Source organism: Equus caballus, chromosome 2 (assembly GCF_041296265.1).
Source record: "Equus caballus isolate H_3958 breed thoroughbred chromosome 2, TB-T2T, whole genome shotgun sequence".
In the NCBI taxonomy this organism is placed as follows: domain Eukaryota; kingdom Metazoa; phylum Chordata; class Mammalia; order Perissodactyla; family Equidae; genus Equus; species Equus caballus.
The window spans coordinates 37,394,913-37,413,320 of NC_091685.1; the positions used below are offsets into that span (position 1 = coordinate 37,394,913).

At 41.8% G+C, this 18,408-nt stretch overlaps 1 protein-coding gene across 3 annotated transcripts in view; it reads right to left on the reverse strand.

The window, feature by feature from the left end:
- DNAJC16 (DnaJ heat shock protein family (Hsp40) member C16) overlaps nucleotides 1-18,408 on the reverse strand; it is a 38,597-nt gene that overhangs the window by 7,820 nt on the left and 12,369 nt on the right. For all 3 annotated transcript variants that reach the window (XM_001489768.6, XM_070252768.1, XM_023635721.2), the window contains 4 exons: nucleotides 14,203-14,387; nucleotides 12,203-12,307; nucleotides 11,301-11,459; nucleotides 1,234-1,364 (listed from right to left, as the gene is read on the reverse strand). In XM_001489768.6, the coding sequence (XP_001489818.1) occupies nucleotides 1,234-1,364; nucleotides 11,301-11,459; nucleotides 12,203-12,307; nucleotides 14,203-14,387 (580 nt within the window). The remainder of the gene's footprint in view (nucleotides 1-1,233; nucleotides 1,365-11,300; nucleotides 11,460-12,202; nucleotides 12,308-14,202; nucleotides 14,388-18,408) is intronic.

Sequence of the window (18,408 nt, forward strand, 5' to 3'; positions counted from 1 at the left end):
ATTCATTCAGCCGCCCAAGTATTTACTGAGCACGTACTATATGCCACGTAACACAGACAACAAATAAATAGATACATCGTGACAAACAGTGGCAAGTGTTATGGAAAAAAAACAAAGAAGAGAAGGGCAGAGGGAGAGTCCAGGCTGGGTTGGGAGTCACACTCAGTTAGACAGGCTGGTCAGGGAAATGTCACCTGCAAAGGTGATGTTTGAGCAGAGACCTGAATGAAGTGTGCCATAAGAGGAAATGGGGTCAGAGCATTCGAGGGAGACAGCACTGCAAGTGCAAAGACCCCGAGCTGGAGTGGGACTTGATCCAATTCAGTTTTGGGAAGATCCCTGGCTGACGTGTGGAGACCTGGCTGGAAGGCTAACACGGTGGTCTCGATGAGATGACGGGGGCCTTTTCTGGGGGGCAGTGGTAAAGAAGGTGAGAAGCGAGTGGATTTGGGGTATTTTTTAAAGGCTGTGTAACTAACAATCCTTAAAGTCTAGATTCTCTTCTTTATATTCAATTAAAGTCCTTCTTCTCTCAAGTCTGTAAAGGAATCTGAAAAGTCTGGAAACAGGGGAATTTTCTTATTTTAAACAATATTTTAGTTATATTTTCAAATAATATGATCAACATGTTTTCCTTTCATATCCAGACAGCTTTCACAGATGAAACAGCCCTCAATTTAAAGCCACTGATTCGTTAATCTGAAAGAGGTATAATAAATATTTTCCCTGTATTTCCAAACTTTTTAGACACTCTGTATGAATAAGTATGCCTCAGCCTTCTCATCCCCAGCTAACTATTTTAACATTTCCTTAGTACCCAACACTTCCCTCCTGTATAGTCATTATCCTGACTCCACTCCAAGACCCTCTCCAAGGCCAGCAAAGACTCACCCTGTGTGGAGTACTCTAGTAGGAACAGTAACTCTCTCATATTCCATGCTTCTTTAAAGTGCCTTAGTCTCTGCCTGACAGCTGACTGACGTCTACTCATCCTTCAGGTCTCAGCTGAAGTGTTACCTCTTAGGGAGACTGTCTCTCACCCCTAGGCCAGGCTGGCACATCCAATAATTTGGTCCTAGACTAGCACACCCTACCACTATCACAGTTGTTAGTCAATATTGTTAAGTGAAGACTAACTTCTGACTGTCACAGGTAGACGGTAACTGCCCTCTAGTAAAATCCACACGCCCCTCTGTTGCGGTGACAAGCAGAGGCAAAGCCTTGAGTCCTTACTTCCTCTGTCGGTGAGACCGCTTCACAGGGCAGAGCTCTTGGAACAACTTCTGGCTGGTGAGCCTGGTTGCCAACAGATACTTGTTCTGGGTGATGAAGTCGTCAATGACCTGTTTCTTCAGACCTCGGGCCTGCAGAAAAACCAAGGAAGGGTTGATTTTTATTCAGTTTTCTCACTGCAAATGGGCTTTACTTACACACTTAAAAATGTGGCTGAGCGTGGCTAAACCAATACAACCAAATCAGACAGACCTGTTTGAGCAAATAAAACACGCAGTTATCCATTTCAACAATGCAGGGCTGAAAGCAACGATGCAGCTGTCTCGGGTCAAAAGGAAAATCGAGTGATCTTTCCACTGGAAAACTTTCGGATACTGTTTATGCTGGCAGATTTAAAAAGTTAATCATTTTGAATTTTAGGCAAATTTACTTCCATTCAAGATTTGTAGCAAACTGAACAATTAAAAATAAACTCCAAAGTAACAGTGTTACTCAGTATAAAAGGCAGACTACAAAACTGCATGATGACCTCTGTTATTACCAACTTTCATACATTTTGAAGGATTTAAATTATATTTAGCAGGTTCTCTGACCACAGTTAACCTAGAAATCAATACATAAGGTAAACCAGAAAATCTCTTTATGTTTGGAAATACTTTGGGATGCAGAAAAAGTAGTACTGGGAGGGTACTGTTAAAATGCATGTAATAGAAAAGAAACTAATGAACTAGACATTTATATCAAGAAGTTAAAAAGAAACAGCAAAAATATAAAAGTAGAAAGGAAATAATAGAGATAAAAATAGAAATCAATGAAACAAAACAAACATATAACAACAAGAATTAACAAAACCAAAATTGGTTCTTTAGAAGAGCTAAATAAAGTTGATAAACCTCTGGTAAAACCAATCATGACGAGAGAGAAGGCACGGATAACTATTACCAAGGATGACAAGGAGGAATCGTTACCTATGCTGCAGAAGTTAAAAAACAGAAAAAGCTGTTTAAATCTGAAAATTTAGGGGCCAGCCTAGTGGTGCAGTGGTTAAGTTCACATGCTCCACATGGCAACCCATGGTTTGCAGGTTCAGATCCTGGGCACAGACCTAGCACCGCTCGTCAAGCCACACTGTGGCAGCATCCCACATAAAACAGAGGAAGATTGGCACAGATGTTATCTCAGTGACAATCTTCCTCAAACAAAAAGAGGAGGATCAGCAAACAGATGTTAGCTCAGGGCCAGTCTTCCTCACATACACACACACACAAATCTGAAAATTCAGATGAAATAGAGAAATTTCTAGAAAAATACAGCAATATCCAGAGGGAAAAAAAGAGAAAACTTAAATAGTTCTATAACTATTAAAGAAGGTGAATCAGTAGTCAAAAATCTTTCCTTAAACACAAGTGAAGGCCCAGATGGTTTTATAGATGTTTTCAACCAAACTATCAAGGAAGACAATCCAATATTATATAAAGTCTTTCTAAGAGTAGAACAAGGGAGAACATACCCCAACTCATTTCATGATGCAAAGCCCCAGGTGGCCATCAGAAGAGAGAAGTCAGAAGTCAATCTCATTTCTGAACAGAAATGAACAAAAGTCCTAAACAAAATGTTAGCAAACTGAATCCCACGTACTGAAAGCATAATATAAATCAGGATCCTGTTGGGTTTATTTAATGAATGCAAGTTACGTTTAACATTAGAAACTAAATTAATATGATTTAGCACATTACAGAAGATTAAAGAAGAAAAAAAACAGGATAATCTCAATATACATGGAAAAAGTATTTGATAAAAATCAATACCATTCATGAATAGAAGGGAACTTCCATCATCTGATAAAGGATATCTACAAAAAGCTTTCTGCAAACATCATCCTTGTAGGGGAAATGGAGATCGAGAACAAGGATGCCCCCATCACTACATTTCTATTCTATGTCGCACCAGAGGTCGGCAGTAAGGTAAGAAAAAGAAATGAAACAGGGCTGGAAAAAGCAGCAGCAAAATTGACATTAATCTCAGATGACATGATTGCATACTTACTAAATCCAAAAGGTGACAGAGATGAATTATTAAAATCAATAAGAGAGATTAGCAAGGTTGCTGGATACAAAGTCAGTATTTAAAAAACAATTATATTACTTAATACCAGCCAACAGAAAAAGTAGTAAAAAAAAGATGCCCTTTAAAAAAGTATGAAACTATGCAGTACCTAGAAATATGCTGGAAAGAAATACGGTATTTATGGAGAAGAGTATAAAACCTTATGGAGATACAGTACAGAAGACCTAAACGAAACAGATACGATGTTCATGCGTTGGAAGGCTCCATTTTGTCAAGATGTCTCTTCTCCTCAAACTAATTTAAAGAATCAACACAAACCCAGTAAAACTCCAACAGGGGTTTTTTGGTTTGTTCTGATGGAACTTGACAGACAGAACTGAAAATGTAAACAAAAAGTACAAAAGACCAAGAGGAGCTAAGATACTTCTGAAGAGACTCCTTCCCCACCAAAACCCAAAAAACAAAGTGAGAAGGGTTGTCTACCGGGTATCAAGACCATTTCCAGATGGTTTATGCTTAAATAGAAAAGGCAAAACTATACAGCTTATAGAAGTTCCATGAGAAGAAAATCTTCCCTATCGTGGTGTATGGAAAGATGTCTTAAATAGTAAAGAAAAAGAACCAATCATAAGAGGAAATATTGATGCAAGTGAATATATTAAAAGTAAGAACTTATGTTCATCAAAAAGTCACCAAATACAAGAATATATTCATAGCATCATTAGTCAAATAACCACAAACTGGGAAGACCCAAATGTCTGTCAACAGTAGAGCAGACAGATACGCTGTGGCATATTCATACCAGGCTCCACAGATGACACAGGTGAACCTCACAAACAAGCTGACAGGAGCCAGACGCAAGAGGTATACGCTGCGTGACTCCATGTGCATAAAATTCAAAACCAGGCAAAACTAATCGCTGCTGTTGGAAAACAGGACCGCGCTGACCCTTGGGAAGGAGGAGGAAGAAGGCACCTTCTGGGGTGCTGACAATATTTTATCTCCTGACCCAAGTGCTGCTAACATGAATGTCCTCGCTCTGTGATAATTCACTGAGCTCTACACTTCTGCTTTGTGCACCTTTCTACATGTGCATCGTACTTCAGTAAATAATGTAAAGGGAGGGGACCACAGAAAGAATGAAAAGACAAGTTACAGAATGGGTGAAGATGTTTGCCACACATATAAACGATAAAAGAGGAGGGGAAAAAGGCATAACACACAAATAAACTTCTACAAATCACTAACAAAAAGGCAGATAATCCAGTAGGAAAAAAGAGTAAAAGACTTGACAGGCATGTCACAAAAGGGGAAATCCAAAAGGCCCAGAGACAAATGAGAAGGCACTCCAGCTTTGTTGTAAATAAGGGAAACGCAAAGCTAAATCACAAGATACCATTACATATTCCGTCAACTCAGAAAAATTAAATTGGCCTAGTGTTGGCAAGGAGGTGGAGCAACAGACCGCTCACACGTGACTGGGGGAAATGCAAATCGGCACCATCACCTTGGAAAACACATCATCTAGCAAAGTTGGAGATCTGCATATTCCAGGGCCCAGCAGTGTTGCAACCAGATGTACCTAGAGCAACACATCTCAAATTTTTTGGTCTCAGAACACCTTTACACTTTTCAGAATTATTGGGGACCCCAAAGAGCTTTTGTTTATGTGATGTTTATCTACTGATATTTATTAGATACATTATAAATTAAAAGAGAAACTTAAAATATACTTAATTCATTTAAAAATAACAGCAAACCCATACAAGTTAACACAAATAACATTTTTAAATGAAAAATAATATTTTCTAAAACCAAAAATGTTTAGTGAGAAGAGAAGCACTGCTTTACATTTTTCCAAATCTCTTTAACGTCTGCCTTCACGGAAGAGACAGGAGGATTCTAATATCTGCTTCTACACGCAACCTGTAGTGATAGATTGTTTCGGGTGAAAAATCCAGCCTTATGCAGATATATAATTGGAAAAGGGAGGTTTATTTTAACAGCTTTTTCAGATAACTGAGGATATTCTTCTTTGCCACTACACCAAAATTTGATAAATGGCAATGTCTTAAAGGTCAGCTGCCATGCAAATCCAATGAACTTCTAATACTGTGTTAAATGAAGATTCACTGACCACCTTGCACTGAGAATGGGTCTTTTACTCACGTGTGATTTTGTAATATCGTGCATCAGTCATTTGGAAAATATTGGTTCACTGATCTTCCAAATGCTGAGGAATTTTATTAAACACATCAAAAAAATCGTATGGATGCACCAATCTCATCAGAAAGTTTTGAGATGCTGTCAAGGTCATGGTGGCCAATACAAATTTTTCAAAATTGTCATTTTCTCAGAAGCTTAAATTTTACCACCGGCAGCAAACATTGTCAGTTGTTTCCCTTAAACTGCTCACTTCACTCATTTTTGAGAACATGTCTGCCAAATACCCAAGTCTGAATAACCGTAGTAGTCTGTCAGTTATTCGTTTTTTTTTTTTTTTTTTTTTGGTGAGGAAGATTGGCCCTGAGCTAACATCTGTTACCAATCTTCCTCTATTTCGTATATGGGACACTGCCACAGCATGGCTTGATGAGCAGTGTGTATGCCTGCACCCAGGATACAAACCCATGAACCCCAGGCTGCTGAAGCAGAGTGTGCAAACTTAACCACTTGGCCACCGGCCAGCCCCTGTTGTCTGTCAGTTATTCTTTCAAGTAAAAATGATGTTCTGTCTTAAAAAAGTGGCTAGTTCAAAACTCGAGTTAAGCAACCACACAAATGCTTGTCCTCTAGACAATCTTTGTACCTGGGCAAGTGGCTGAAGTGCTTTATGCATACCTCCCATTCCGTCACACAGGAGATTAAAAATATCAAGAAGAGGTGAACTCAGGGGCAGTTTATTGACTGATTCAATTTACCCTTCTTACTGCTTCATGAAGGCTATTGAGTGGCATGAGTGCTGTTTCTGGTTGTTTCTACGGCAAGGGCTTAGGAGCAAAGAACACACGCCCACCAGCAGCCGGCTGCCCAGGTCTTGGCTGTGCACTCCGCTGTGCACAGGTGGCTCTGCCCACTATTGCTTGTGCACCATCAGTGCAAGCGTCAATACAAAGAAAAAGGACAAATTACGTCTTCATATCATGAAGACAGTTTTGATCTCACAGACTCCCTTACAGGGCCTTTGGGACCCCCCTCAGGGGTCGGTGAGCCACATTCTGAAAACCGCTGTCCCACAGAAGCGTGTGCATGGGTGCACTGGGATACACACAACGTCCATGCAGTACTGCTCCTAAAGCCCCGAAATGTCCATCAACGGAAGACGGAGTAAACACACTATAATGTGGCATAGACACTATACAGCAAATGAAAACGAGGGAACTAGAGCTACACGAAACAACCGGTGCCACTGTGTTACACTAAGCCACTTGCTGTTGGGAGGACCCGGTTTATAAGCACACATTTATATCCATAAAGAGCAAACTGGTAAAGCATCCACTGTACCAGTAATTTTGTAAACGTGTTTGACTTACAATTTTCTCCAGGGGATACATAAATAACAATTCTGAAGAGTATAAGCTATTACTAAAAAGCAATTTAAGAAATCTCCATAGATTAACCTTGGATTGAGACGATTTTCTCTCTCCAACTGGGCACTTGTTCTCTTCCTGACTCTCTCTCAGTCCTTCTCAGTCGCCACGAGGTACCCCCTCTTTTGCTGGTGGTTGCCCAGAGTGTGTCCATGGCCCCCTCTCTCCTTACTTTACAGACCAGGCCTGGGAATCTCCCACAGTCAAGACTTCAACCTCTAACCGGTCACTGATGACCCACCAATCTCTGTCCCCAGCTCACCTGCCTTTCCTGAGATCCAGATGCCTAGACCCCATGCCTGATGGACGTCTCCCCTTCGATGCCCCATAGGCAGCTCTAAGTCAATATACCCATAACTGAATTTATTATCTTGTCCCTAAACAAGCCCTTCTTTCCCTACTACCTACTTTCCCATCCGGTCTGCCACACATGACATCGTTCTCCTGTCCCCAGTCTCAGGGACCCTCCATGTTCACCTGGCACTGAGTTTACGATACACCTAAGTGAGGCATCTATGAAGATGGATGGAAACTGCCTTTAGGTCTCTCTCCTCTCCTGACTTTGAGTTGCTTGAGGACAAAGACTACCTCTGGGGGCTGGCCCCGTGGCCGAGTGGTTAAGTTCGCGCGCTCCGCTGCAGGCAGCCCAGTGTTTCGTTAGTTCGAATCCTGGGCGCGGACATGGCACTGCTCATCAGACCACGCTGAGGCAGCGTCCCACATGCCACAACTAGAAGAACCCACAACGAAAGAATGCACAACTATGTACCGGGGGGCTTTGGGGAGAAAAAGGAAAAAATAAAATCTTTAAAAAAAAAAAAGACTACCTCTGGATGTCAGAGCTGGCTCTGTATTTACTACGTAGCAGGCAGGAAATGAAAGGTTTCTGAGTGAATGAAATAAAGGATTCTATAGAATTTCTTGTTCTCATTCTAGCCTCCTTTCAAAGAAGGTAAATCAAAGGGTCCTTGATGATTGTTTAAAAAAAAAACATTAAAAAATACAATAACACATGTTTATTATAGGGGCTTTTGAAAACTTAAATATTAAAATAACATATAATTCTACCATCAGGAGATAACTACTAACGTTTTGATGTATTTACTTCCAGTTTTTTCCTATGCACCTGTATGCACACCCACAGATCACGTTACGAAATTGAGATGAATGTTTAAACTGTATATACAGTTGATATGTGCTGAGATCTTTCAGTCTCTGTGCTTTGTCTGTTTCAATTTTCAGTCTCCTACAGACTTCATTTAAATGATTAAGTTGGAGAAATTAGTTACTATGTGTTTTGCCCGCCTCAAAGTGAAACTCAGGTCTGAGACGACCACAGATAGAGTTGAGACCTGATATATGTTGAGGGACCTCAATTTTGCACCCTGTTTGTTCTTTAACATTACGTTATGAAAATCATCCCCATCATTAAGTACCCCTGAATTGCCATTTTAAATGGGTATATAACAGTCCCTGTTTGGGATATTCCAGTAATTATCTACTGTTGGATATTTGTATTTCCTCCCCATTTTCGCTGTTATGGATATACTTAATGTCTCCGTATGTAATTCCTCGTCTGAGTTCCTGTTCCCTTAGGATAGATTCCTAAAGGGGAACCTCATTTCCCCCAGGTCTACACTCAAGTATCATCTTAATGAGGCCCTTCTTGGCCAGTCTGCCTTAAAAATGGGAACCTTCTGCCCCCAATACTCCACATTCCTTTCCTGCCTTTTCTCCTTGGCACTTATGACCATATAACAGACTACATATAATAAAGTATGTTATACTGATGGTCTGTCACTTCCACCAGAACATGGGACAGGGAGTTCTGCTGGTTTCCCCAGCACGGAGAGTAGCGTTGGGCACAGAACAAGGACTTAGGAGTACTCTTTTGCTGAATGAATGTAGGCAATTGATACATTATCACCCAACTGCTTTCCTGAAAACCTGGAAACTTCTGAAGCTTCCTCCAGCAAGGCAAAAAAAAGGGTGCTTGTTTCTCTACATTCTCAATACTATTGAGTATTTTTATTTTGAAAATCTTTAACAATTTGATGGGAGAAGAAATAAATTTGCCTTTCTTTGATTATTAATGAGATCCAATTTCTTTTTTGAACATCAATTTTTAAAAAGTGATTATCAAATCTCTTCTCAGAATCTCATTCATATTCTTAGCCCATTTTTCTTGGGAAGTTTTATTAAAAAATTTTCTTTATTAAGGTGAAATTCATATAATACAAAATTAACCTTTTTTTTTCCTGAGGAAGATTTGCCCTGAGCTAACACCCACTGCCAATCTTCCTCTTTTTTTCTTTTTTATGTGGGCTGCCACCACAGCGTGGTCACAAATGTTAGCTCAGGGCCAGTCTTCCTCAGCAAAAAGAGGAGGATTGGCAGTAGATGTTAGCTCAGGGCTAATCTTCCTCAAAAACGAAAAGGAGATCAACCCACAGCTTCCCAAGAGAGACCACTTCATGGGTCCAGAGTTTTGGGGGATGAAGATGTTTTGGAACTAGATACAGGTGATGGTTACACAACACTGTGAATGTACTAAATGCCCCTGAATTGCACACTTCAAATGGTTAATTTTGGGCCAGCCCCAGTGGCTTAGTCGTTAAGTTCAGCATGTTCTGCTTTGGCGGCCCAGGTTCAGATCCCAGGCACAGACCTACACCACTCGTCTGTTGGCAGCCACGCTGTGGTGGCAGCCCACATAAAAAAGAAAAAAAGAGGAAGATTGGCAGTGGGTGTTAGCTCAGGGCAAATCTTCCTCAGGAAAAAAAAAAGGTTAATTTTGTATTATATGAATTTCACCTTAATAAAGAAAATTTTTTCTTTATTTTTTTTAATGGCTGCACCACCAGGCTGGCCCCGATCTCCTTGATTAAAAGCAGCTCATTAGAAATTAAAGATATTAATTGCTTTTATATTGGTTGTAAATATTTCCCCAGCTTGCTGTTTAACTTTAAAATTTTAGAACTTATAATCAAGTTACTAAGATTTACCAACAAGATTTTTCCCAATGCTTTCAGCCCTTCCTTATCTTAAGATCAGATAAATATTCCCTTATATGTTCTCTAAGTTAGTTTATGGTTGTCTTTTTTTTTTTTAAAGATTTTAATTTTTTTTTCCTTTTTCTCCCTAAAGCCCCCGTGGTACATAGTTGTATATTCTTCGTTGTGGGTCCCTCTAGTTGTGGCATGTGGGACACTGCCTCAGCGTGGTTTGATGAGCAGCGCCACGTCCATGCCCAGGATTCGAACCAACGAAACACTGGGCTGCCTGCAGTGGAGCACGCGAACTTAACCACTCGGCCACGGGGCCAGCCCCTACGGTTGTCTTTTTATTCTTTTTTATTATTATTTTAGATATAACTCAAATTTATTTTTGTAATTTATTTTATTCCTAAAATTTATTTTAGAATAAGATTATTGATTTTCCTTTTTTTTCTTTTTTTTTAAAAGATTTTATTTTTCCTTTTTCTCCCAAAGCCCCCCAGTACATTAGTTGTGTATTTTTAGTTGTGGGTCCTTCTAGTTGTGGTACGTGGGACACTGCCTCAGCATGGCTTGATGAGTGGTGCCACATCCGTGCCCAGGATCTGAACTGGTGAAACCCTGGGCCGCTGAAGCAGAGCGCGCCAACTTAACCACTTGGCCATGGGCCAGCCCCAGATTATTGATTTTCTAACAGGGGCAATTTAGAGGTAAAAGATTATTATTTATTATTCTATCACTGTGGTAAGATATACATAACACAAAATTTACCATTTTAACCATTTTCAAGCGTATAATTCTGTGGCATTAAGTACATTCACATTATTCTGCAACCACTACCACCATCCCTCTCTAGAACCTTTTCATCTTCCCAAACTGAAGCTGTACCCATTAAACACTAACTCCCTACTTCTTCCTCCCCCGGTCCCTGGCAACCACCATTCTGGACTGGCAGCCACCATTCTACTTTCTGTTAAAAAATTATTTTTTAAGCAAAATAGGACCAAATCAGATGAAAAACAAACTTTAAAAAACAATTCTGTACCTCTGCAGGAAGAAATTAAAGACTAGTTTCTCCTCCTTACCTGCTTTGTTCAATTTTGCTGTTTATTTATATGAGATAAAATGTGAAAGCAATCTTTCTTTTTCAGGAAGATCAGCCCTGAGCTAACCACCGCCAATCCTCCTTTTTTTGCTGAGGAAGCCTGGCCCTGAGCTAACATCCATGCCCATTTTCCTATACTATATATGTGGGATGCCTACCACAGCAGGGCATGCCAAGCGGTGCCATGTGCGCACCCAGGATCCAAACCGCCGAACCCCGGGCTGCGGAGAAGTGGGACATGCGCACTTAACCGCTGTGCCACCGGGCCGGCCCCGAAAGTAATCTTGAAACAAGGTGACCCTCACGTACCTGGATGGCATCTGCAGGCTTGTTTGTGTGTTCTTTAAAGACCAGGATGGTGGGGGCATAGACGTTGACGTTGTACTGTCTCGTCATCTCTTCCGCCCCTCTCAAACCGACATATACATATCCAAACGATACATAATCTTTGTACGCAAAAGCAGTCAACTGTTAGGGCATAATAGAGAGGAAGAAATTAACCTGACAGCACTGCATGTAAACTACAAACCAAGTGTGACTTGTTCACATCAGCGGATAGAGATGAATGCTAGCTTACACAGCCCGCTGGGGCTGCCACACCTTTGGACCCTTGTGGGAAGTCTATGGTGTTCCGTGCACAAAAACTGTACCAACAAAGCTAAATACAACTAACTCTTTCTTCACAGCTAGAGCAAAATATTCATCTTACTGACATCTACACTGGGTGGGAGGCATGGCGCGTTTGAGGAATGACCTGTACCCCAATTATGCAAGATGGCAGTGACCATGCCAGCGGTTACATGGGATACCTCCTCTCCCATCTCACGTCACAGTGGCGACCAGAGGTGTGCTGGAAGCGCAGTACCAGGCGTCACTCAGAGGGCCGCTGTGGAGAACGACAGGCTTCAAGGGAATCGATATTCAGTACGCGGTAGGAGACTTTGGGTAGGTTATACAACCACTCTAAGCTTCAGTATCTTGGTCTAGAAAATGGGGCTAATACCCGTATCGTTGGGTATTCTGAAGACTAAATGCCATTATGTGTGTGGAAAGCCCTAGCACAGTAGTGGCATCACTAGGTGCTCAATATATGGTGGTTAAGGCCAATTTCTGGTCTTCAAACATTTCTCACAGAACGAGCTACTACTTACAAAAAGGACAAGTTCTTTCCACCAAAATAAGAGGAAACATGACCCCAGCCTCTGAAGTACCTTGTACAGCAGCGGCACAACGGGCATTTGGTCAAATAGGAGGACGTGTGGTTTATTCTCTTGCTGCCAGCCGGACAGGAATCTGACATAATTTTTATTTGTAACCTTAAATTGAAAAGAGGGTGTTAGTTTCAATATTTAATTTTCAATAACTGTATTATAATCCAGACTGGAGATAATTAAACAAAGTCAAATATGTGTAAAAGATTGTTTTATAAAAAAGAAAAAATGCAGACAACTAATCTTTTGTCATCATTTAACTAAAACTATTTAAAGGAACAGAGAAATTGATTTCATATTTTCACATGTTCCAGCTCTTACAGACTCGAACTCTTACTATTTATGCCTTAAATTAATCCTGAGAAAACAAGTAAAAAACATGAATAAATCAAATTTCTATCTAGAAATTTTTCATAATTTAAATAGTTTATCAAAATAGTTTATTTTTCGACTCTGCTTCCAGAATGATCTATATAAAACCTGAATCTGATCACTTCACTCCTCTGCTCCTTCAATGGCTCCATCACCTGCAGGCCAAGGCCCAAGTTCCTTAAAGGGGTGTCAAGGCTCTGAGGCCCTCACAGTGAGATTTCTGTCAACCCCTCTAAACCTGGTCCTCTCTGCTCACTAATGACACTTCATACAAAGCAGGCTGTTGCGTGTCCCAGACCTCTGCCTGCCTGGAACCCATTCCTTACTTCTCTCCCCTCACGTGGCAGACTCAGGACAGGGTCATTTCTGCCAGGAAGCCTTTCCCAACTCTCTACGTACGATGGGCTCTTTTTTTTTTTTGAGGAAGATCAGCCCTGAGCTAACTACTGCCAATCCTCCTCTTTTTGCTGAGGAAGACTGGCCCTGAGCTAACATCCATGCGCATCTTCCTCTACTTTATATGTGGGACACCTACCACAGCATGGCGTTTGCCAAGCGGTGCCATGTCCGCACCCAGGATCCGAACCAGCGAACCCGGGGCCACCTGAGAAGCGGAACGTGCGAACTTAACCGCTGCGCCACTGGGCCGGCCCCTACGATGGGCTCTTAACATATTGGATGGAAATAATCACCCACCAGGCAGGGAGCTCCTTGAAAAGCATCCTCAGCACCTGTCATAGTGCCTGACATAGAACAGATAGTTTATAAACGTTTGAGGACCCTCAGGACAACCTATCATTGTTTTAGGAGCCTACAGTTCTCTCTGACAATTTCCTTTCAAGCTAACTCCAATAAATGCTTCTTCTGTGGATAATGATAATAATCCTTGTGGGAAGGTATATGAATAGTGCATGGAGAAATACGACGGAAATGTCTGTACTTAGTATTGTTAAAGGAATGAATCATTTAAAGCAAAATAAGAATCCAGCTCTAGTTCCTTTGATCCCTAAGCTAAGATACTGAAAGAAAAATATTAGATGCATCTTAAATATAAAAACCATAAACTAGTATGAATTCTTTGTGCCTGGCTTCTTTAGCTCAGTCTTTTGTTTGTGAAATTTATTCATATTGTTGCATTGCTCTAAGTTTTGAAAGTTCCAAAAATAATAGCTGATTTCATGGTATCTGCTATTTTCTATAGATATATGATCATTATATATATAACCAAATGTAATTTAATTTGAATACTTTCATAAGACAAATACCTTCAAATGAATAAATCCATGAGTTGGAAAGAAATCCTTCATCCTATGTTGTGATCTCATTTTTTGTTTAGAAAATAAGACTCACTGTCATTTTAGGCTCAGATTCCCACAACAGTATAAATCTTCACAGTGGTTATTAACAGGGATGAATTCTCTCAATCTGTGCTTCATTTGTTTCAAACTTCAGTCTCCTACAGACTTCCTTTAAATGATTTAGTGTGAGTTATTAATTAATTACTATGTGTCTTGCCCTGCTCACAATGAAACTCGGGTCTGAGATGACGGCAGACAGAGCGCAGGGCAGTCAGCAGTTCTGGGCACCCTGTAAACCACTCTCCCAGATTTTCCTCGACAGGTACTTACTTTCTCCACCAAGTTCCCCGGAAGAAGACTCTCTACAAACTGTCGGAGGTTCTCGCGGACAACTGCGTTATGGAAGAAGGAGATTTTCCCGTTTATGATTCCTAGGATGGAGGGTGTGCTGTGCGCTCCCAGGTGATGGGCCAGGCGTCTCTCGTACCCGGCATGGACCACGCCGATTCCCACACCTGTGAGTAGGGAAGAGTTACGTGAAGCCTTTTCACGCCCCCATGGCAGCTAAAGAAATGCTGCTAAGTAATTTTCGGTGTGAAATAGTAGGAGGGGATGTCTTTCCTAATGCACTGTCTAGCATCCTTTCACTGCTGGAACTGTAAATCGGTTCAGTTTTTCTGCAGAGTAATCTCGTAATATTTAAGAAGAGCTACAAATTTTTATATCTTTTTTATAATTTTGGGAGTAGATCACGAGGAAATACTTCAAAAGAAAAGAGAGCAAGCTGTTCACAGTGTTCCTATTCATAAAGAAAAAATCTGCAAACAATCCAAGGGTTCTTCAACTACTTAGCAATGGTTGAAAAAAACCTATGATTTATTGACAGAAGTCATAGTCTTCTCACTCTTCAGAGCATGTCTCTCTTTTATATAGAGAGAGATTTTAGAAAATACAGATTTCTAAAAAGAGAAAGAAATTAAGCTAAAATCACTCAAACACCATAACCCATATCACTACTGTTAATATTTTGGTATCTATACATATTTTTTCTTATACAAATAAGTGTATGTGTGTGTGTCTGTATACACACATGTATACATAAAATAGGATCGTCTAATACTTCTTTCACATAATATTTGAATAACTTTTCTTCATCTTTCATTCAACCAATATATTTGGAGGACCCAGTGGAGATAAAATACTAACAGCCAGTGAAAACACTTTTTCTCCTGCATGTCTAACAGACTTCTCGAGCTTAACGTTCCCCAAAAGAACTGCTCATCTCCGCCTTCAGACTTGCTCCACTCAGGCCTTTGCCACTTCGCTTGATCGCAGCACCCTCCCTCCCATTACTCAGGCGGAAAATCCTGAGTCATGTTCAACTTCTCTCGTCTCTCACATCCCACATCCAATCTGTCAGTGGGTCTTGCTGGTGCTGTCTTTAAAATATACCAGAAATTCCACCATTTTCCTCTACTTTCGTGATACTCCCTCCGAGTCATCATCGCTCTTCCCTGGTTGCTGCAGTACCCTCCTAAATGGTGCCCCTGTTTCTCCTTGTCCCCTGCAGCCTGTTCCCAGCATAGCAGCCAGACTGTTCCTTCTAAAATATAAGCACAGATCACATCACTCCTCTGCTCAAACCCTGCAGACTCCCCGTTTCACTCGGAATAAAAGCCACACTGGTCAGAAAAGCCGACAAGACCCTTTGTGATTTGGCCCCTGGCCCGCTCTGATCTCCTTCCTCTCCTACTCACACTCACCTCGCTCCAGCCCCAGCATCCTTGCTCTCCTTTCAACGCTCTGGCAGGCCCCTGCCGTAGGGCCTCGGTGCTGGCTGTTCCCTCTGCCTGGAGTATCTCCCTGACATCTGTGTAGCTGACTCCTTCACCACCTGCGAGTCCTCCTCAATGAAGCCCACCCAGCTCCCATATTTAACTGTGCTCCCCACACTCAGGATCCCCCCTCAACTCGCTCACCTTCCCTTTTTCCATAGCAGTTACCATCTTCTAACATCTCACACACTTTCCTTATTCCGTCGATTGCTTCTCATGTGTCTCCCTCTGCTAGAAGGTAAGCCTCATGAAGGCAGGATCTTTGTTTAGTTCTCTGATGTACCCCGAGCACCAGCACAGAACGTGGCACACAGCAGGAGCTCACTGAAACTGGGCCATCAATCTATTTAACCGATTCCTTACTGTTGCACTTTGATGTTCCTTTTGCCTTTGACCATTATAAGGAGCGTTTTGATGGGCTTCCTTGTACATCTTTGTATACACATCTTCGTGCCCTTGTGCGATTATTTCCTAGTTAAACTCCAAAAATGGAATTGCTGAGGAAATGGCCTGGCTCACAAACATAACACTTTAAAACTGCTGAGTATACAAACAAATCTATCTGCAGGTCACCTGACTGTGACCCTTGAAGAATCTCAAGGTACGGAAAGGAGGAACCTTAGACACCACACAGTCCACTCCCCTCATTTTACAGCTAACATAAAAGATTCAGAGAGGTTAAGTAATGTATCCCCGTTTGCAGAGCTGGTAAAATTGCAGAACAAGAATCCAAACTGGATGTTCTAGAGCCAAGTCTGGTACATTAGTAAATCACACTAGAGGCAGTGAAATAACTATGGAACAGCGTGAATATAGTAAGAAGGATGTGAGCAGAAGAGAGAACAAGAGTATAGCAGGCGCATATACACTGAGAGATTTGGTCTTACGTAAAGTCAGAAGAAACACCACCTAGGGAGGTCAAGTGGCCACACAGCAAAGGCCCAGGGGTGGAATTACCACGTCTTGAGCCCTCTCTAGTTAGAACTTTATATACAGTGTACTTTTCACACTCACAAACACCGAGTGGTAAGGACTGTTAGCGTCATGGATGAGGAAACTGGGGCTTGGAGAGGCTGAGGAAAACTTACCTGGCTTCACAGTTAGTGTGCACCCAGGCCCAGCTGACTGCAAAGCCTGGCTCCTTCCCGTCTCCAATGACCTCTTCCAGCCTAGGTTTTGAAGACTGGAGGGGTCAATTTCTTAGAGGCCGACTCACCCTAATCAACCTTACCAGGGATTACCACCCAGACCAGATGCCAATTTATTAACAGATCCCAGGGAATACGCACCTTTCCAGTAACTGCATCATTCAGGGTACCCGCTACCAGATTTGGGGACACACAGGGACCAGGATCAGTAATCAGAAAGATGGCTGGTGGGCCTGGAATCAGGACAAGGGGCACAGGCAGTCTTGGGAGAGCAAAGGCAAACTGAAGAGATCTTGTGCCCTTGCTGTTCAATGTGCTCTTCCCCTAGATGCCCCTGAAGCTCCTGCTCGCCCCTTGCGGGCCGCCTTCTCAGCGAGACCTTCCTCATCTGCCCAACTTCGCACTGCAGCCTCTCCCCTGCACTCCCCGGTGCCCGCCCCGCTCCGCCGCACTGTATCGCCACAGGACAGAGCGCACGTCGTATTTATTTGTTTGTCTCCCTTCAGCAGAATGGCAGTTCTGTGAGTGCAGGGATTTCTGGTTATTTTGTTTACTGCTCTATCCTTAAGATCTAGAACAGTTCCTGACACTTAGTAGGCACTCAACTTTTTTTTAAACAAATAAATGAATCAAGTAAAGCATTTGAAGTCAGACAGACCCAGATTCAAATATCAGCTCTGCTACCCACTAGCTGTGCAACCTTAGGCAAGTCATTTAAGCTTTCTGAGCTTCAGTCTCCTTATGGGTGAAACGGAAACAAGTTGTTGTGAGGATTAAATGACATAATATAAAAAAGAAACTAACCCAGAGCCTGGAATACAGCAGGTGCCTAATTAACCACAACTATTACTATTAAGTATTATTTCATCCAGACCATGGTGAAGTCTGATACCGAGACTGCCCCATGTGAGTGGATTTCGTCCTCCAACTGACCCTGCCTCTTCCTTGTGCAGAGCGTGAGAAACAACGTCAAACCCTTGCTCTTTATGTTGTCCTTTCCCCACCTTTCCCATGCTCCCATAATATACCTTTTTTCCAGTTAAAACAGAATAAAAGTGATTAGGTTTCATTTCTCTTACTTAAAATTACCTTTGAGTCCTTTGAATTAGATATATCACCTTCATTACACATAATGTTTTCCAAATCTAAAAGGCTATTATCTTGGATCATTTCTACAAAGGACTTCGAGTCTTACTATTATAATCCCATTCGTAAATTCTATAGGCTTTTTTTTTTTCTAATTTTTTTTTTCCTTTTTCTCCCCAAAGCCCCCCGGTACATAGTTGTATATTCTTAGTTGTGGGTCCTTCTAGTTGTGGCATGTGGGACGCTGCCTCAGCGTGGTTTGATGAGCGGTGCCATGTCTGCGCCCAGTGCCATGTCTGCGCCCAGGATTCGAACTGACAAAACCTTGGGCCGCCTGCAGCAGGGCGCACGAACTTAACCACTCAGCCACGGCGCCAGCCCCCTCTAGAGGCTTTTTACTTCTCCCCTTCAGATTAAGTCCAGGTCTACTCTCGCCCTGCCCCCATCCCAGCTGGGAAGGAAGAGTG